General features: G+C 38.9%; 1 protein-coding gene across 3 annotated transcripts in view; it reads right to left on the bottom strand.

Annotated features, from left to right (window-relative positions):
* Nucleotides 1–798: 798 nt before the first annotated feature.
* Nucleotides 799–16,601, bottom strand: part of LOC101862834 (MLX-interacting protein) — a 21,285-nt gene continuing 5,482 nt past the window's right edge. For 2 of the 3 annotated variants that reach the window (XM_005108634.3, XM_035972482.1), the window contains 6 exons: nucleotides 6,950–7,447; nucleotides 6,251–6,332; nucleotides 5,703–5,802; nucleotides 3,438–3,561; nucleotides 2,969–3,101; nucleotides 799–2,405 (listed from right to left, as the gene is read on the bottom strand). In XM_005108634.3, coding sequence (XP_005108691.1) covers nucleotides 2,311–2,405; nucleotides 2,969–3,101; nucleotides 3,438–3,561; nucleotides 5,703–5,802; nucleotides 6,251–6,332; nucleotides 6,950–7,447 — 1,032 coding nt within the window. In that variant the 3' untranslated portion in view covers nucleotides 799–2,310. Of the gene's footprint in view, nucleotides 2,406–2,968; nucleotides 3,102–3,437; nucleotides 3,562–5,702; nucleotides 5,803–6,250; nucleotides 6,333–6,949; nucleotides 7,448–8,658; nucleotides 8,906–16,601 lie in introns of those variants that run through there. The other variant, XM_005108632.3, reaches the window with a different exon arrangement.

Raw genomic sequence — 16,601 nt, forward strand, 5'->3', positions numbered from 1 at the left:
GAGAGAGAGAGAGAGAGAGAGAGAGAGAGAGAGAGAGAGAGAGAGAGAGAGTGTGTGTGTGTGTGTGTGACAGGGCGGTGCTCAGCATCACTTTAACTTTGAATTCTGCCAAAATCTCACTCCTTCCACATTCAACATAGGGTCACGCTAGCCAAATAGTGCCGGGTAGAAGAAGCCGTGTTAGTGCTAACACACCTTGTGCACCCAATTCCATCTCTATACAGATTTTTTTTTCATTTGTCGATGACTAATAATGTCACAGGCAAGGCCTAAACTTTGCTACATGAATACATGTACATGTAGACCAATTGACTTAAAACACCTGCACACCTTGTTAAAACCTTGCCATATTTCACTCTTCATTTCATTTCTTGGCATAAGCTGTAGTCAGGGTTCGTCCTAAACGATCACAACAATGGCAGTGGCAGCGAGGAAAGAGAAAATGTCTTACAAAAATACAATTCTCTTTTTTCTGAACTTCTTTACAACTGACATCAAAAGCACGCACAATAGAGGCATCAGTGAAGAATGCCCCATTACTAACCGGTGCACTTAAATTGTGGACAACTCCATAAAATAGTTCGAAATGTTTCCGCTTCTCAGACTTTGGTTTTGGATTACTCAAACCTCAGACTAGGCTAAACTGAAAATCAAACCCAACAAATTCATTGATATATAATATTATATAATGCATGCAAAACGAACTGTTTCAATAAATCTGGGTTAACGAATGCTCATTCTAGGACAAGGACAAGAACAAAAAGCATCACATTTTTTAATGTGATTATAAAGCACAAATTTATCTTTCAAAAGGCAATTTAATGTCATTTTCAGTTAGCAGTATATGAACATCAAAATATCTGTTCTAACCTGTACAAAATTATATACATGACATTATGACTCCACCGTTTCCTTCAAGGAATCAAAGTCAGCCTATCATTCACATGATTGTGGTTGGACACAAACATACACTATTTACAATATGATATATATAATATATCATGTACGCGTGTGTACGGAAAGAAAGTTACATTATAACCATTTTTTTAAAAGGCGAACCATAGAAAATTTTCTTCTGTACGGGTAGTCTTCTTTAAAAGAAAAATTACGATTTTAAAACTAAAGACAGCAAGAGAGTAAAAGAAAATGGAGCTGCCAACTCTTTAGGCAGCAGGTTTCCACTCGCAATCCTTGAAGCAATATTTTATATCTTTTCACAAGTGCCAAAGATTTGTGCATCCTGAATTTGGTTTTTATAATTTAGTTACTGTTTCATATGTTTGATTAATCTTATTACTATCTATATATATATTTATAAATGTATTTTTGTGCATTTAACCCTATCCGTACGCCCAGGGATCATTTTGTACTCCCGGGGTTGTATTCTTCACATTTTAGAATACTTCTAGTACGAAGATCTCTTTGAAACTTTCAGTATTTCTCAAAAAATCATTTTGACAGACTGCTATGCAAAGCATACGGATCGAATTAACAAGTAAATTTCCTCTTTGAAAGCGGTGACACAGTTCCCCACGTCGTATGGATACGGTAGTTAAACACGACGTACGGATAGGGTTAAAAAGAGACTCTTTTTTAAAACAGGCGTTCAAATCAATGTACAATGGCTGTAACTTTTGATAGTTCTCTTCAATTATTATGCGGCAGAGAACAATGAAACAAAAACCCCCCACAATATTTCAAGACTTGCTAGCACATCTTTAAGAGTGATAGAGCTAATGAGGTTTACAGTATTCAGACAAAACAAGAAAAGAATAGTCATATATTATATAATATCCATGATTGACAGCCGTGAAGGCTTTCCCTGAGAATATGATTGCTCTATCACTCCTAGACGTGAAGAATGTATGATGCATGATGTTATATTGTCCAAAACTATCTTTCCAGCTTTGTATCAAAATCTAGTTGGATCTCAATCCATGCATCACACATAGGCTACAACAAGTTGTTAACACAGTTAACATCACTGCACCCACAACTTTTCCTTCTTAGGAAGACCCATCCCCATCATCCCCGAATGTTCGAACACTAAAGCAGTCACTGAATTAGTTATCATCATCATTAGGTATGAAACTTTTATAGAACAAGATGTTATGCATTACTCAGTGACAACTGAGTTTGTACATATCTATAATATATTATAGTCATGAACTGAATAAACTAAAAAAAAAAAAAGAAAGAAGACACTGTACATGGAAATAAAAGCTCAATGACTTTAACATCAATATATTTACAACACAAATAAATTTTCAACATTACAGCATGGGCAACCATTGGCACCCAGTCTTAGCGTCATGAGTTTCCTTCCTGGAACTCTAGCTTCAGGCTTTCCGAGTCTGAAACAATACTGGTTTTTCTGCTCAGATTAAGCATTCCTGACAAGATTTCTGTGGATAAAAACAAAACATACTTGACAATACAACACAAATCAAACGCATAAAATTTTAATTTTCAAAAATGCACCTCAAGTGATCAATCATCTTTTCAAAATTTGCTTTACCGTGCTGTAACAAGAACTTTATAGACATGTGGAGTGAAATAAAAATCATTTGTGCTGTTGGAGAAACTAAACAGGAGCACCTCATTGGTCCTTTGAACTTTATAGATGCAGAAATAAAGCTTATCTTTTTCACTGTAAAAATGTTCCATAAGCTGAGTTTTTTCAACAAAAAAGTGACGTTGAAACAAGAGAATACATATAGTATTTCAGCAACACTCTGAAACTCCCAGAAAAATGTTAAATTTATTTCAATTCTAGAACATTTTTTCTTGTTTCTCCAAACTAACAATTTTTAAAATCTGAAAATATAATGCAGTTATAATCTTTCTTTACTAAGAGGAAGGTATTGAACAAGTTTATACCCAAAATGATCGAAGAATGAAACATATAAACAAAGCATGGATTACCCAAAGAATGCTTCAAACTTGATTACCGACAATCAATACTCACGTTTTCTGAGGACAGGGAGACTTAAGTATTTTGCCTGCCACTCTTGAGCTTTGGATACCAAGGAGTCCAGAGTCGTAGCTGAACCGACTACTTCCTTGAAGGTTTCAAACAGCTTGGAAGTGAGGGAACTGAACTGCACCTGGGTTAAGGTTGACAACTCTTCTCTGCATCAAAACAGTATGTTTTTGCATGTTATCGGTCCCTCTGTTACACCCTGTTCCCATCCCCGGTTAAATGTTTCCAGTAAGAGGAAATTGTATTATGTGAATAATATGTACTTTAAAAAATAAACTGCTCTTACTCATGTATGATACTTGTTGAAAATTAGTCTCTGAACTTTCAAATTACTGTGATATAACACTCTATAAATCAACAACCCCCCCCCACCCCCAACAAACATCCATCAAATTTTTTTGTTAATAACAATATAAGCAACAAATGAAGAAAAACAAAAAGTAGAAAAGGATACTATAAAGAATTTTCGATTCTGCCAGTTTCCTTCGGAGGCCCATTGTTGAAACAGATCATCAAGAGATGGTGAGGAGTTGGCTTCTTCCTTCAGGCCGGCCGCTGGAAGATTTTCTTGAAAGGAACTGTAAGAAATAACAGCACTGATGTACAACTCATCTTTGCTCACCTAAACAGAAAATAATCAGGTGAAGAAAGGTTCACCTGACAGATGCTCAGGCCTCAGGGTTTTTGTCCTGCAGGAGTCACTGGATTAGTTGTAGGGACATTAGATTAACTGTTTTCACTTGCTTGAGCCATGATACAATCAATTTAGGAGGCAAAAGGCCAAATAGTGCGTTACAGTCAAACCTCTTTACACCGACACCTTTGAATCACATAGAAGTTTTTCTTAGATAATATAGCTAGCATGGACTTAAAGAATTTGTTATCAATACGATTTGCCCGCCTCAAGCAATAGGTCCAAATACAAAGAAACACTGAATCAGCCAGTGCATTTGGTTCTGTTGACAAATGCTGAGACGCAGAGCTACACAAAAAGTTGTGCTAAGAGTAAGTGTGCCGCTCTGTTGAAAAAGATAGAATAAATTGCCCTACCCTCTGACACATCAGTGTGCGGTGTGACTGGCTAGCTTCACATGTAGTCTAATCAAATTCTTACAAACGACAGAATGTATTACCAGTTTTCTTAAAGATATGGTTTATACTAGAATACATCAGCCAATGTTAATGCTTGTTACAAACTATACATAAGACTCCAGGCCGGCAATGAGGCTATGCTTAGTTACTTAAAAACATTCTGAACGCAGTACAAATGAGAAGAGAAATTTTTCAACCTAGTGTAGTAAAAAAAATAATGATGTAGTCACAAAGTACAACTCAATCCTGTATGTGTGTACACACACTCATCACCATTTCAAGACAAAACTTCATCACATAAAGTTTGAGCAAGTTGAAACTGGTGAGATGATCCGTGTGTGTACAACTTAGTACTAAAAATACAAAAGTATTGACCTGGTATTTGATTTTTTTCCCCCTTACCATGTTATGTCATAGTTCCTTGTAGAAATAAAGTGTTGGCAATTAGTGATGATATTGTAACAAATGGCGGTACAAGTATAAAAAGCTTTGACTGTACACAGCACCAAGAGACTTGAGGAAAAATGAATGTGATACAAAATTCAATAAAAAAGCCTTTATGATGCATTACTTGGCATCAGATTTAGAAAGTAAAACCTGAGACCTGGCTTTTAAGGAGGAGGAAGATTCTTACAAAGAATAGAAAAAACTGCAAAGCCTATCTAAATGTAATATATATTTCCTTTTATTTTGTTGAAATTTTTCATTTACTCAAACCTGAAATTTAAATGATAAATTACTTGTTACATTAAATATGTTTGTGATACAAACATTAACTTTATAAATGGGAGGAATATTATCAAAAGTTCACTTCCATCAGATACAATATCACTTAATTTAGACATTATAACTATGCTACAAGCAATTGAGGTTAATTTGCTAAATTTTAAAAAGCTAATAAATAATACCATGGCTAACCTGTAAAGAAAAGAAAGTTCAGAAGTTAGGATCACAATGTACAAGAAGTCATAAAATCAAGTATAACCCTTTTCATTTCAGGTTATCAAAGAAAGTGTACAGTATTCAGACACAACTTTCCACTTCAGTTGAGAAAAGATACAGAAAAATTAAAAATTGCAGTCATCTGAGTACTTTCCCTCTTATACAAAACACTCAGCGACGAAAGTCCCAAACAAAATAGGTAGCCTATTTTATGAGTATGATTTTCATGACTTCAAGCACTTTTGCTGTTACACGAGGCAACAACATATGTATAAGTATAAAACACACACACTAATCTCACTGCCTTAAATTGTTTTTCACCACTCCTTTCTTTGGTGTAAAAAAGGGCAATAAATAAAAATAGGTAAATACTTGGGAGGAGGGACAAAAACTAAAAAACTATATTAAAAAAACAAAAACAAAAACAACCCCAAACAAACCCAAAAACAAAAGGAGTGGTAAAAAAATATGTGTATAATTTGAAGAACTAAGCACACGCATAGTTACCCACACGCCGTTTTGGGTCTTACTTATCACACTATACCACTCCTCTCACTCTTCACAGTGCCTGGGAACAAGCCGTGATCCCAAGAAGAGGGAGAAGTGGCGCGGACCACTATTGTACTCTGAAGAACGGACGGTTGGTTGACAACAGTCTATGTGCTGGCCGGCGCAACAGACTTACTGAATTTCTGAGCTCAGGCACTCAATTTCCCGGCGAAGCTCTGCTGCTTTGCTCCCTCGGTCCTTGTAACCGTCTTTCAGTTGGTGAATGTACTCAGCCGCTAAAAGAGGGAGACTGGTCAGAATAAGGGTCAAGTGCCCCTCTAAACGGGCACATCTAACGCACTACAGCAACAATCACAGAACTTTCACACACCTCCATACTCAACTATACAATCTTCCAATAACAGCACTACTAGATACAGCCTTACCACATAATATAAATATATTGTATGCAAATGAAAAAAAAAGGGCAAAAACAAATTATAGGAAAAAGAAAGTTTCATAGCACCTGTGTAGCGTTTGACTTATAAAATACACCTCTGAAATGGTGCACAAATCAAATAATTTTTTTTTCTTTTGGGGCAGTATTTGTTTCCAGTTTGGTCTCAGTTGAAGTTAAACAAAACACAGTGCTATTTCTTACCTCCGTCTCTGAAAATGAAAAAGGTTATTGATAGAGGCAGACAAATAATAGCGCAAAGAAAAGAAAACTCAAAGGATCCTCACCTTTAGTAAGAACTGTTGACTCGCTGAGTTTACCCTTATCACGTAGGGAGGGAACGTGATCTTTAAGGTCATCAAGACAAGTCTGAAACGAAGAGGCCAAAGAATATTAGGTAACTTGTTTGAAAGAACCTGTACGTTAGAAATAGTATTTCAAAGAGAAAAAGACATGCTGTTCAACAAATCTGAGATACCTCCCCTCTTCCATCCTACTTTCTTCTCCTCCCTATCACTTATTCATAAACGCCTCTTCCTCGTCACACATTCCTTTTATTCTTCCTCCCCTTCCCCCCCTCCAGTTTGTTAAATAATATTCAATGAAATGAAAGCTTGATCTGCTGTGTCAAACCAGTAATAAGTGTAGGGAAGCAGTCAGCTATTTCACTACTTTTATATATCCCTTCCTCTCAAACACCCATAGCCATTCAATATTTCGAAGGGGGAAAAAAAGAATGATTTTTATTCAATTTCAACTTTCAGAACTTCCTTAAACACTTGGCTGCCTCTTCTCGCCGATTGGCAATGTTTACCGCCCAGTTTCTTTGGATTTTCCCCAGAATATGACGGCAAAGTGTTAAGACAATATTGAGCTGATACTGTTAACAAACTTTAAAATGCATCGTTCATACTGATCTGGAAGATTCTTATTAGGGTTCCCCTCTGAGACCCCACGGACAAGATAAGTTCCTTCAGGATGTATACCTTGATTTTATCCCTCCGTTTGACTTCAGCACGCTTGTGAGATGGCCTCTTGTGGCGGGGAACAGGGTTGTTACTTTTTGGCGACCGTCCGGTACCTCGTGACGCTACGGTGGAGCTGCTGGCACTCATGCTGCCACTGCTCTCGCTCCACGTGGGTGAAGATGAACGGGACATGTTCTGAGGCGTCACCCCACCCGAGTGTGGTGGGGTCACGCTTGTGTCAAAGGGGAGGGGTGCATCGGCAGGGGTGTTGAAGAGTGGAGAGACATTGCCTTCACCGGGGAATGAGAGGTTCAGATCCCTGGGTCTCGAATTATCCTCCAAGAAGAAGTTCAGATCGCATGGTGACTGTGAGCCATAGCTGTCCGGCACCTCTGAGTCAAACTGCATGTGAGTGTCCAAGGAAAATGAAGCATCCCCAAAACTCTGCCTCAGCAGCTGGTCAATCTCATTGGAAGAGATGTTCAGGTCACCGAGATCACAGCTCAGTGACGGTAGCTGATGAAAAAAAAAAAGTCAAATGAAGGTTAAGGTTTATGCTACTTATCAACTTTGAACGCAACAGTGTATCAAATTTAAAATTACAAAAACAGACCATTTAAAAAAACTAATTTTGCAGCTATACAAATATTTCACGCTATTTAAGAGCTTCCACAATAAAAAATTAAACAAATTACCATGCTTGATACTTGCAAAAGGTTAAAACAGAAAACAGAAAAAGTGGGGTTTTTTCACAAATCATTTCACTATCTTTCATTGAGGTCTGCACGACATTTTTCTTCCACAAATCAATTTACTTTCTTTCATTAAAGTCTGGCTTCTTGTAGTGGGTTTGCTCAAAATTCTGAAACTTCTCTAAAATATCTACTAAAGTCAAAGTTCAAGAGGGATATGAGCTGGTTGCCCCTGGGTAGTCATAGACATCCCAGTACAGCATTGTCCTGTGTTATCTGCACGAGTGAAGCATTCAAGCCCCTGAGTAACTGGAAGTAAAACTATCAAGTAAGCCACAACAATAAATAAAATAATAAAACTTTACCATCCACTGTTTACCAAAAAACACCAATTCAATAGAGGGAAGCAATAGATCTCAGCAAACTTGCATTTCGTAATGATAAAGTGGGTTTTGTCCCTTGGTACATGGTGCTCGTAAAAATCTTGAGGACATCAAAGGTCACTGGCAACGTGCAGAAATTCGAGCTTCAGCAAGAGGGGAAAAACTTGAACAAGAGGGCTAAATCCCTGTGCACACGGCACGCAGCAGAGTGCCATTCGACAATCATGCAGCGACAGCGTGGCACATCCGAGCTCTACGATTGGTCAGGAATGCAGGGCTTCCATTGGACCAACGTCACGTGGTTTGAGCGGGTATAAAAGCTACGTGCGCCCACTATTTGGATTTTGCAATCTCAGTGAGTCGAGCAGGAACGTCGTCCACTCTCGAAAGAGCCATTGAACCACTAAAAAAACCCACATGAATCAAGTGAAAGATAGTCAAGACAATTCGGCACCGAGCTTGGAGTGGTCAATGACGACCAGCCCTCATTTCGACTGATTTGTCATCTGGGTCTAAAGATCTACTAGATCTAGATTCTAGTAGAGACCATTTGAGATGGACGAGGAGAATTGACCCAACCACGGAAACTGAAGTGGCATAAAAACAACAAGAAATGAATAAATTGGTTTTAAAAAAGGATGAAAATTCTCACCTCATCTCCCAATGTTGAAATAGGGAAACTGGCAAAGGATGAATCAAGCTGTGGGTCCCGGGAATCGGCTCCCAAAGCAATCATTCCTAAACACTAGCCCGTTAGTATGTTCAGGAGAAAATTCAGGGGTAGGCTGTCCGACATTGACTACGAAATTTGGGGCGTGACCAAGCCTTTTATACTCCGTCCCACAATGCACCGCGGCATGGCCTGCTTGTGCGCTGAATGTAATCGATCCGAATGGAGAAGTTGGATTACCTCTATTATCAATTTCACTAAGACTGATTTTCTTTCTACCAAATTAAATGAGAACCGGTGAGTATCATTAAATTATACTTTGATAAGTTAAATTTTGTGTTGGGAATAAATTTGTGGATTGCTATTCTCTGCAGCGAATGTGAGCACGACGCTGATTGGCTAAAATATCAACATAATTTATTAGCTTAGGCTAGCCTAGCCTATGAGAAACCCGTGGTGGAGAGCATTGCCGCGGCTGCCTTTACTTTAGGCTAGATTCTATTTTTAGCTCACGATAACTTTGTTTTGGGCAAGGCTTTCTCCTTTGTTTGTCCTTTGTTATATTTTGACTGAATTTCAAAAACTCTTCCCCCAGTTGTTTAACAAATGGGAAGGGGAAGTAGATTAATTGCAACCGAATTTCAAGTTATAAGATTGAATGCAAATGATTTTTATCTCTTGGGATTTTAGACTGAAGTTGATTCGGAAGTCATTTTGTTTGACGTTCCTTTGCCGTTGGTCTTGGTTTGGATTTTTTTAGGCTACGTTAGATTTCGCCACAAGGCTAGAATCTAGATCTAGATTCTAATTCTAGATGCCTACTGCAATAGACCTCTAATCTAGATTTATTTCCGTAGAATAAGTAATGAGATCAAGATCATTCAAGATCACCACAAATGATAATGATTAGATCTAGTCTAATATGTACATCTCTAAATCTCGATCCAAATACATGGCTTTGTATCATACTCCTACCACTCTGACAATGAGTATGAGACTGAATCAAAAATTTTATAGAAATCTAGATCTAGATCTAGATCTAGAACGGGTTCCGTCAGTCACGGCATTGCCGTGCCAGATTGTAGATGTGTGTTACAAGTCTTTATCTAGCTAGATTCTAGATCTAGAATCTAGATTAGAAAGTAGATTCTAGATAATATTTTGAGTCTAGAATAAGATATTAGATCTAGATCTAGATCTAGATTCTAGATCTATAATGTGAATACATGTAGTAAAACCTATCTATAGTCAAGGCTTAGTCTGTCTAATTGAGTCCAAAGACATGAATGTGGTAGCTTTTCTAAATTCAAGACATGTCCTTTGGCATGCTGATGAGAGCTCTAGATGATGATGGTGCTCTTGTACGAGAGGCTGTGGTCTTGATTTTTACATGGAATGTTGCTTGAAATCTGAATACTGTAGAAGCATTTAGAACTTATTGTATCAAATGTTTTTTTAACAGTACAGATACTTGAGAAAAAAATTGTTGTCCTTTCTCAAGGCATGGAACTTCTCTGCATTCACAAGGTTGGTCAGGTTCATCATTGACTTCAAAGGCCAAGTAATGAATTGACCCAGCAAAAGTATGATTCCATTTCAGTGGGAGCGATTTATAAAAAGTGTCCTCTCATTATTATGGTTTTTTACTTAGCTTGCCAACTACATTCAAGAATTGGCGCTCATACTCATATGATGACCGTATAGCCGTATACTTTTATGCAGTTGCGACAGTTGCGAGCGCCGTAAAACCTCAACTAAAACTAAAACAAAAACAAACATTCAAGAACAGTTTGTTATCATGCTTGTCTTGCACTTTGCATTTTGCGACGTATTTTATCTCAGATCATGATAAAATTAAGCTTATTTAGTTATAAATTAATATAAAAATCACCATCAGGGGGATTATTGCTGTTGGATGGGGAAAGTAAATTATATACTGATGTTTTAAGAAAATTCATTTTCCCTTAATTTGATATATTTTGCTAATATATAACGGTTGAAATTTTCTTGAAAATAATTGATTTGCTACAGTGTAAGTGGCCATTTGTGATTTGCTGCAAAAAATACTGCAGTTTGATCCACAAAGCAGTGCACCTGTGTGCGGGAGTGAAAGTTTAAAATCTACAGAAAAAATTCATGCTAGGCTCTTGTAATGAAATCTCTATCATGTCATGTAAAAATGATTAGATCACATTCTAAACTGATTTTATCTGTCTTTGTAGGAGAGAAAGGGAACAAAAAGCTTTCTGTTTGACAGAGCAGTTCAAAGTCCAAGTAACTATTAGAGACAAAAGTCTTAGTTCCCACATATTGACGAGATTTATCAATGTTTACTGACTGATAAGGTAGAAAACTTTTATCTGGACTGCTGGCTTGCTCGAGTCAGGAAGAATAAGTTACTATGCTTACTTTTTATCTTCACTCTCTCATCTTGTTCTCTATCATTGTAGGCCTACATGACATTGGTCTATTTTGCCTATTGATTATTTATGCCTTTATTATTAATTATTAAAGTTACAACGACAAATAATCACTTTGGAACATGTTCATTTCTAATGTATCTTTTTCAATTGCTCCCCCAATACATTGTAGGCCTATCCTGTTTCGTTTGCACTAGTGAAGTCTTGGTGTGTACACAAGCTCTTGGTGCAAATCATGTATCTTGTGCTTTCATGAATTATTGAATGCTTTTTGGGGTCTGTCTTGAAGATGAGTTTCAAAGTAATAATAGTCAGCTGTGTAGTTTTGCTTCTCACCATCACTGCTTTGTCTGAAGGTATAAGTATTTATAATGAGTTCTTAGAATTTACGTGTTTGGTCACACTTTGTGCAGATGGCGTCGGTAGCCTAGTGTTCAGGGTACTGGACCCATAATCATGAGATTGCTGCTGATTGCAGGTTCTGGGGTTCGAGCCTCAGCTCAGTCCAACTCTGTGTTGTTGGGAAAGGCATACACCGGGACGTTCCTGTTTGGTTCAGTCCTTTCAGAGATGGACATTAAACTCATGGTCCTGCCTCCTAAGTCCTGATAGTGTTGGTGGGGGTGTTTTACCTATTATATCAGATATCATTTCACATTTTGCACCGAACATACTCTTGAATCATTATACAGAGGTACATGTACCAGCTTGAATTTCACAGCTTTTGTTTACTATGCGCAATGAGGGGTTATTTATTACTGTAGTAGGCCTACTGTGCATACGGTGTACATTGTCGTAATTTTGTAGATCTAATGTAAGGAGAGAAAATCTGTCTTGTGGGGTCTGGTCAAGCGTAAAATAGATCTATTTTAAAAGTGAGTCAGCAGACTTGTTTGAGTTTGACAATAATGCTGGAAAAACAAGTGACATTGGAGTGTAAGTATCTCTCTCTATTGATCAGTTTTGCTTTTCATCAGTAACTTGGGAGTGTAAGTATCTCTCTCTCTCTATTGATCAGTTTTGCTTCATCAGTAACTTGGAGTGTAAGTATCTCTCTCTATTGATCAGTTTTGCTCCATCAGTAACTTGGAGTGAAAGTATCTCTCTCTCTCTCTATTGATCAGTTTTGCTCCATCAGTAACTTGGAGTGTAAGTATCTCTCTCTCTATTGATCAGTTTTGCTTCATCAGTAACTTGGAGTGTAAGTATCTCTCTCTATTGATCAGTTTTGCTTCATCAGTAACTTGGAGTGTAAGTATCTCTCTCTATTGATCAGTTTTGCTTCACCAGTGCAAACGAAACAGGATAGATCTACAATGTATTGGGGGAGTAACGATCCCTAACAGTAACAGTCTATGAATGAGTCAGGTGAAGACCACTTTTTGCAGACCTGCGTCTATGACTTTGGCACGGGCACGGATTTGTTTACTCATTGAAATAAAACTCTGCACTTTTTGCTGGCTCTTAATCAAAATGTCAGCAGTCTCTACTTCTATCAGTTCATATCTCAGGAACTTCCTGTCTCTATCTAATCTGTCACTCTTTGGCTAAGCTCGTTACTTCATCTCCCTCCCTTCGTAATTTGAATTAGGCAAGGGAATGGGAACTGGGGCGTTCAGACAAATATGTCATTATGATTGCTGAACAGATTTCAGATTGCAAGTGTTTTGATTTATAAATTTCTTCCTTGTCCCACCATAGCTATCAATGTTTTAAAAAAATGTATACTAGATCTATACGTATAGGCTCATTTTCTATCTTCTCGTTTTTCTTACTTCATTTTACTGCAAAGGGGAGGGGATGGCAAAAGAAGAAACAGGAAACGGAAAAAAGTGTCACAGGTAGCCTTCCTTAAGTCTGACAATCAGTCGCAACAAGAATCTGTGTTGAGAAACCACCATTGCCACCACTGCTGGTGACTCTTGACATCAAACTGAGCCAGGAAGTATAGAGTCGTAGAATCTGATGACCTTGATGTTGGGGTTAACAACCTTAGCATTGGTCAACCGTCAATGGACATACCCAAATATTGCCGAAGAATATGATCAATGACCTTGCCTTGATGTTGGGGTTAACAACCTTAGCTATGGTCATGGTGTCTGTCGACCGTCAACGGACATTCCCCAAATGTAGCCAAACTAGACTCGCCGAGATAGGCGCGAATTGTACGGTTATAGTATAGCCTTCATGTGGAACGAGCTAGGAAGGATGACCCAGGACAAAGATAATGGAAGGAGCTTGTATGTGGCCTATACCCTGCCAGAGGTGAAAGGCACTGATGATGATGTAGCCTTCATAGTGGAAGACATGAACAGTACGGCTACTACTATTACTATCACTGCTCTTGACGGAACCAGGTCAATAACCTATGGGTCAGACAACTACGGTACACCGGATGTCCTGTTTTTTCGCCTTCGCTGGCCCCCTTACTACTCTCCCCATTCTTTTGTTGCTTTAGAAAAGTACAATCGGAATTGTCGAGGAGAAAAGTGGTTGTCTATTATACGGGGTGCCCACTACGGCCGGATCGGGCCGATCGCCCGACTCGGTCGCCTGACTGAAACTGAATACAAACACGTTTGTTTTTTTATTTTGAGGCGACCGAGTCGAGCCTTCCGTAGTGTGCACCCCATCTTAGACAGGTGGACGTCTCACGCTCTCATTATGGTGTGGGTTTTTTAACTTTTGGAGGAAATGGAAAGTGGCCGGGGTTTTTTTTTTAAGGTCTTCTATTGTTTTATTATACATCATGTATACAAGCAGCCTTTAGAGCTTTATTAAATTTTATAAGATGTGGAATTATAAGAGAAAGGACTCCTTTTTAATTAAAGCGACTATGTTTACAACCTTTTCAGCATCAAGCAGGACATGGGTGGTTGGAGGGCGCCACTAGTAGTAGTAGGTCCTATTGTGTTACTTTCCCTCAACTGTTTCTGTCTGTATTGGACTTGGACTAAATAACCATTATTGTGCCTTTACATTTAAATATGCGCTTCTCTTTATATTTTCTCAAACTCAAATAAACAGGCCCTTGCATTTTCTAATGGTGTGCTCTACAGCACCCTTGATTGATCATGGCTTTTATTACTTAATGATAATAGAGTTTGATTGGATAGGGACCAAAAAAGTGTGTGCCTCGGGGAGAAAGTGTGAGAAAAATTATTTAGAATAGGCTTACGAATACCGCAAAAGAGGAGGGGGGGGGGGACTTAGTATTATATTTGAGCCCCTTGTGTATTTGTAAGTATGTTGTGCGTTGATGGTATGCGTTCTGATACCGGTATTACTCTACATATGTATTACACACTTTGCTTGCTTCAATTATCCTAACACTAATATAATGTAACACTAACAAAGCTGCGCATGACATAGTGACGTAGATCTAGTGTGACTTCAAATTATAACCGCCATACTCTCAATAGCCCAAGTCTTGTTTGCCAAAATTACTTTCCCGCCTATATGCTATATGTATGCTCGTGTCGTGTCCAGATAATACGGTCCCCCACCCCTCACACACACTCGCACGCGCACACACATACACACACGCGCGCGCGCACGCGCACGTACACACATACACACACGCACAATATAAGATCCCATAACATACACACCCACCAACCCCCTCCCCCAACCCCGGCCGACCATCTCCTTTTCTCTAAAGGTTAGGCTACCCGCCGTGCTTTCTTCATTTACAATGTTTGCTGTGCACGAGACTGCAAAGAGCAGGTATTATAATATTAGGTAAGCAGGCTTGCAAACCGCGCGTTTCTTGTTGCCCTGTCTGCACTCTGCACTGCAACGTACCGCAAGTGGTTGGCTTGGGCGAGCTTCAGGATTTCACTACGTGCTCTTCAGAATGTCGTGTCGCACCAGAACCAGTCAGTCAGTCCGTCAGACTTCGAAACCTTGAGCCAGGGTCGAGTAGCCTATGGGGGAACGCTTCGCCACCTCTTGAGGGGAAGGAGGGGGGGGGGGTTCCTAAAGTTTTTTGTTGGTTTTTTTTCGTAAGAGTTTTACGGCACTTGCAACGCAATAAGGTCATATAAGTGCCGAAGATTAGAGTTTGTGATGTTATAAGGGAGTTACAAACCCCCAAAAAAGAGGAGAGACAAGGAAGACAGATGTTTGATAGGAAAGAAGGAGCAAATTACACCAGACCACCCTCCAAACACCCACGGTTCTAGAGAATAGTATAGCCTAGGAGTAGGAGAAACAGAGAATGAAAAAGTGGTGGGCACTATTCGATACTTGCTGTGATTGAGTACACACATTTTTTTTACTCAACAATTTATTTGAAACATCCCCCATAGGATCTTTGTGAAACTCTGGTATCGGAAGAAATTAGAGGTCACCATTGTACATCGTTTGTTTAAGTAGGCCATGGGTTTTTAAAAAAAAATACTGTCGTATGTCAGGTACCATATATTTTCAGTTCTTTCATCAAGAAGGAATAGGTTGGAGTATTGGAGAGTTCCGAGAGACAGCATGCGCAACACTTTATGGAAACAGTCGTGGGTAATTTTAGACTGACCAGAACCATGTCAAGTGACACTGGCTAGTTTAACTGGTAACCATAATAACATGAACCAGCTTTCAGTTTCAGCTTCTACTGAAGTGGAGAAGAAATACACGTATACTTTACCGTACATTCTAATTTCTATATCTTCTAAGCCCTACGTTGGGACAGAAAAGTGAACCGAGACGGTGTGGTTTCAGTCACTTTCCAGAATAAATGGTCAATAAATGACAAGTACTCGCGAGTACTGATGGAAATACATGGAATAGTTCTAATGGCCACAGACATGTGGACCAGGGAAGTACTTTAGTATTCCCGCCACACTTCTACTCCCCCAGCTAATGTTCTCTACCGCCGGTCCGAAATGGTTGGAATTGGAAGCCACAAACCACTTTTTTCTTCTTTTTTTTTTTGGCCTCGCCGCTGCACCGAGCCGGCTGGTTGGTAATTGGTAATGGAGGAGCACGAGAAGTACAGCGTGGGCTGAGAAAGGCAGAAATCCGGGTTACAATATTACACGGAACTGAGCACAGCTCGTTCTACGTGTAATTACTTTTACTACTTTTATTATTATAAAAATGTAGTTTGGAGCCTTAGTTGAGACTTGACGCCCACACGACTGGATGGACTGGGAGGGAGGGAGGGAGTGGTGGACAATGGGAAGACTGTATAGATAGATAGACACTCTACAACAATGCGGGTTATTGTGCCATTGATTTGCAATTTGTATTCATAAATGGTGGCCTTTTTTTTTGCACCCACCACCTACAATTTACTTGCGATTTTGTTTTACGGTTATAACCCTTCCGCCTCTCTTCCTTTTTTTCCCTCAACCTGCGCACGCACGCACTTGTTATAATAAAAAATAGACACATTCGCATCCTCACCACCACTCCAAAATAAATAATGAATAAATAATAACAAGCAGGTACCCACCCACGCAAAATTCAGAAAACATCCTTCCTTCCCCTCCCGACACCCATAAACAC

This window comes from Aplysia californica, unplaced genomic scaffold (assembly GCF_000002075.1).
Source record: "Aplysia californica isolate F4 #8 unplaced genomic scaffold, AplCal3.0 scaffold00705, whole genome shotgun sequence".
Lineage (NCBI taxonomy): Eukaryota > Metazoa > Mollusca > Gastropoda > Aplysiida > Aplysiidae > Aplysia > Aplysia californica.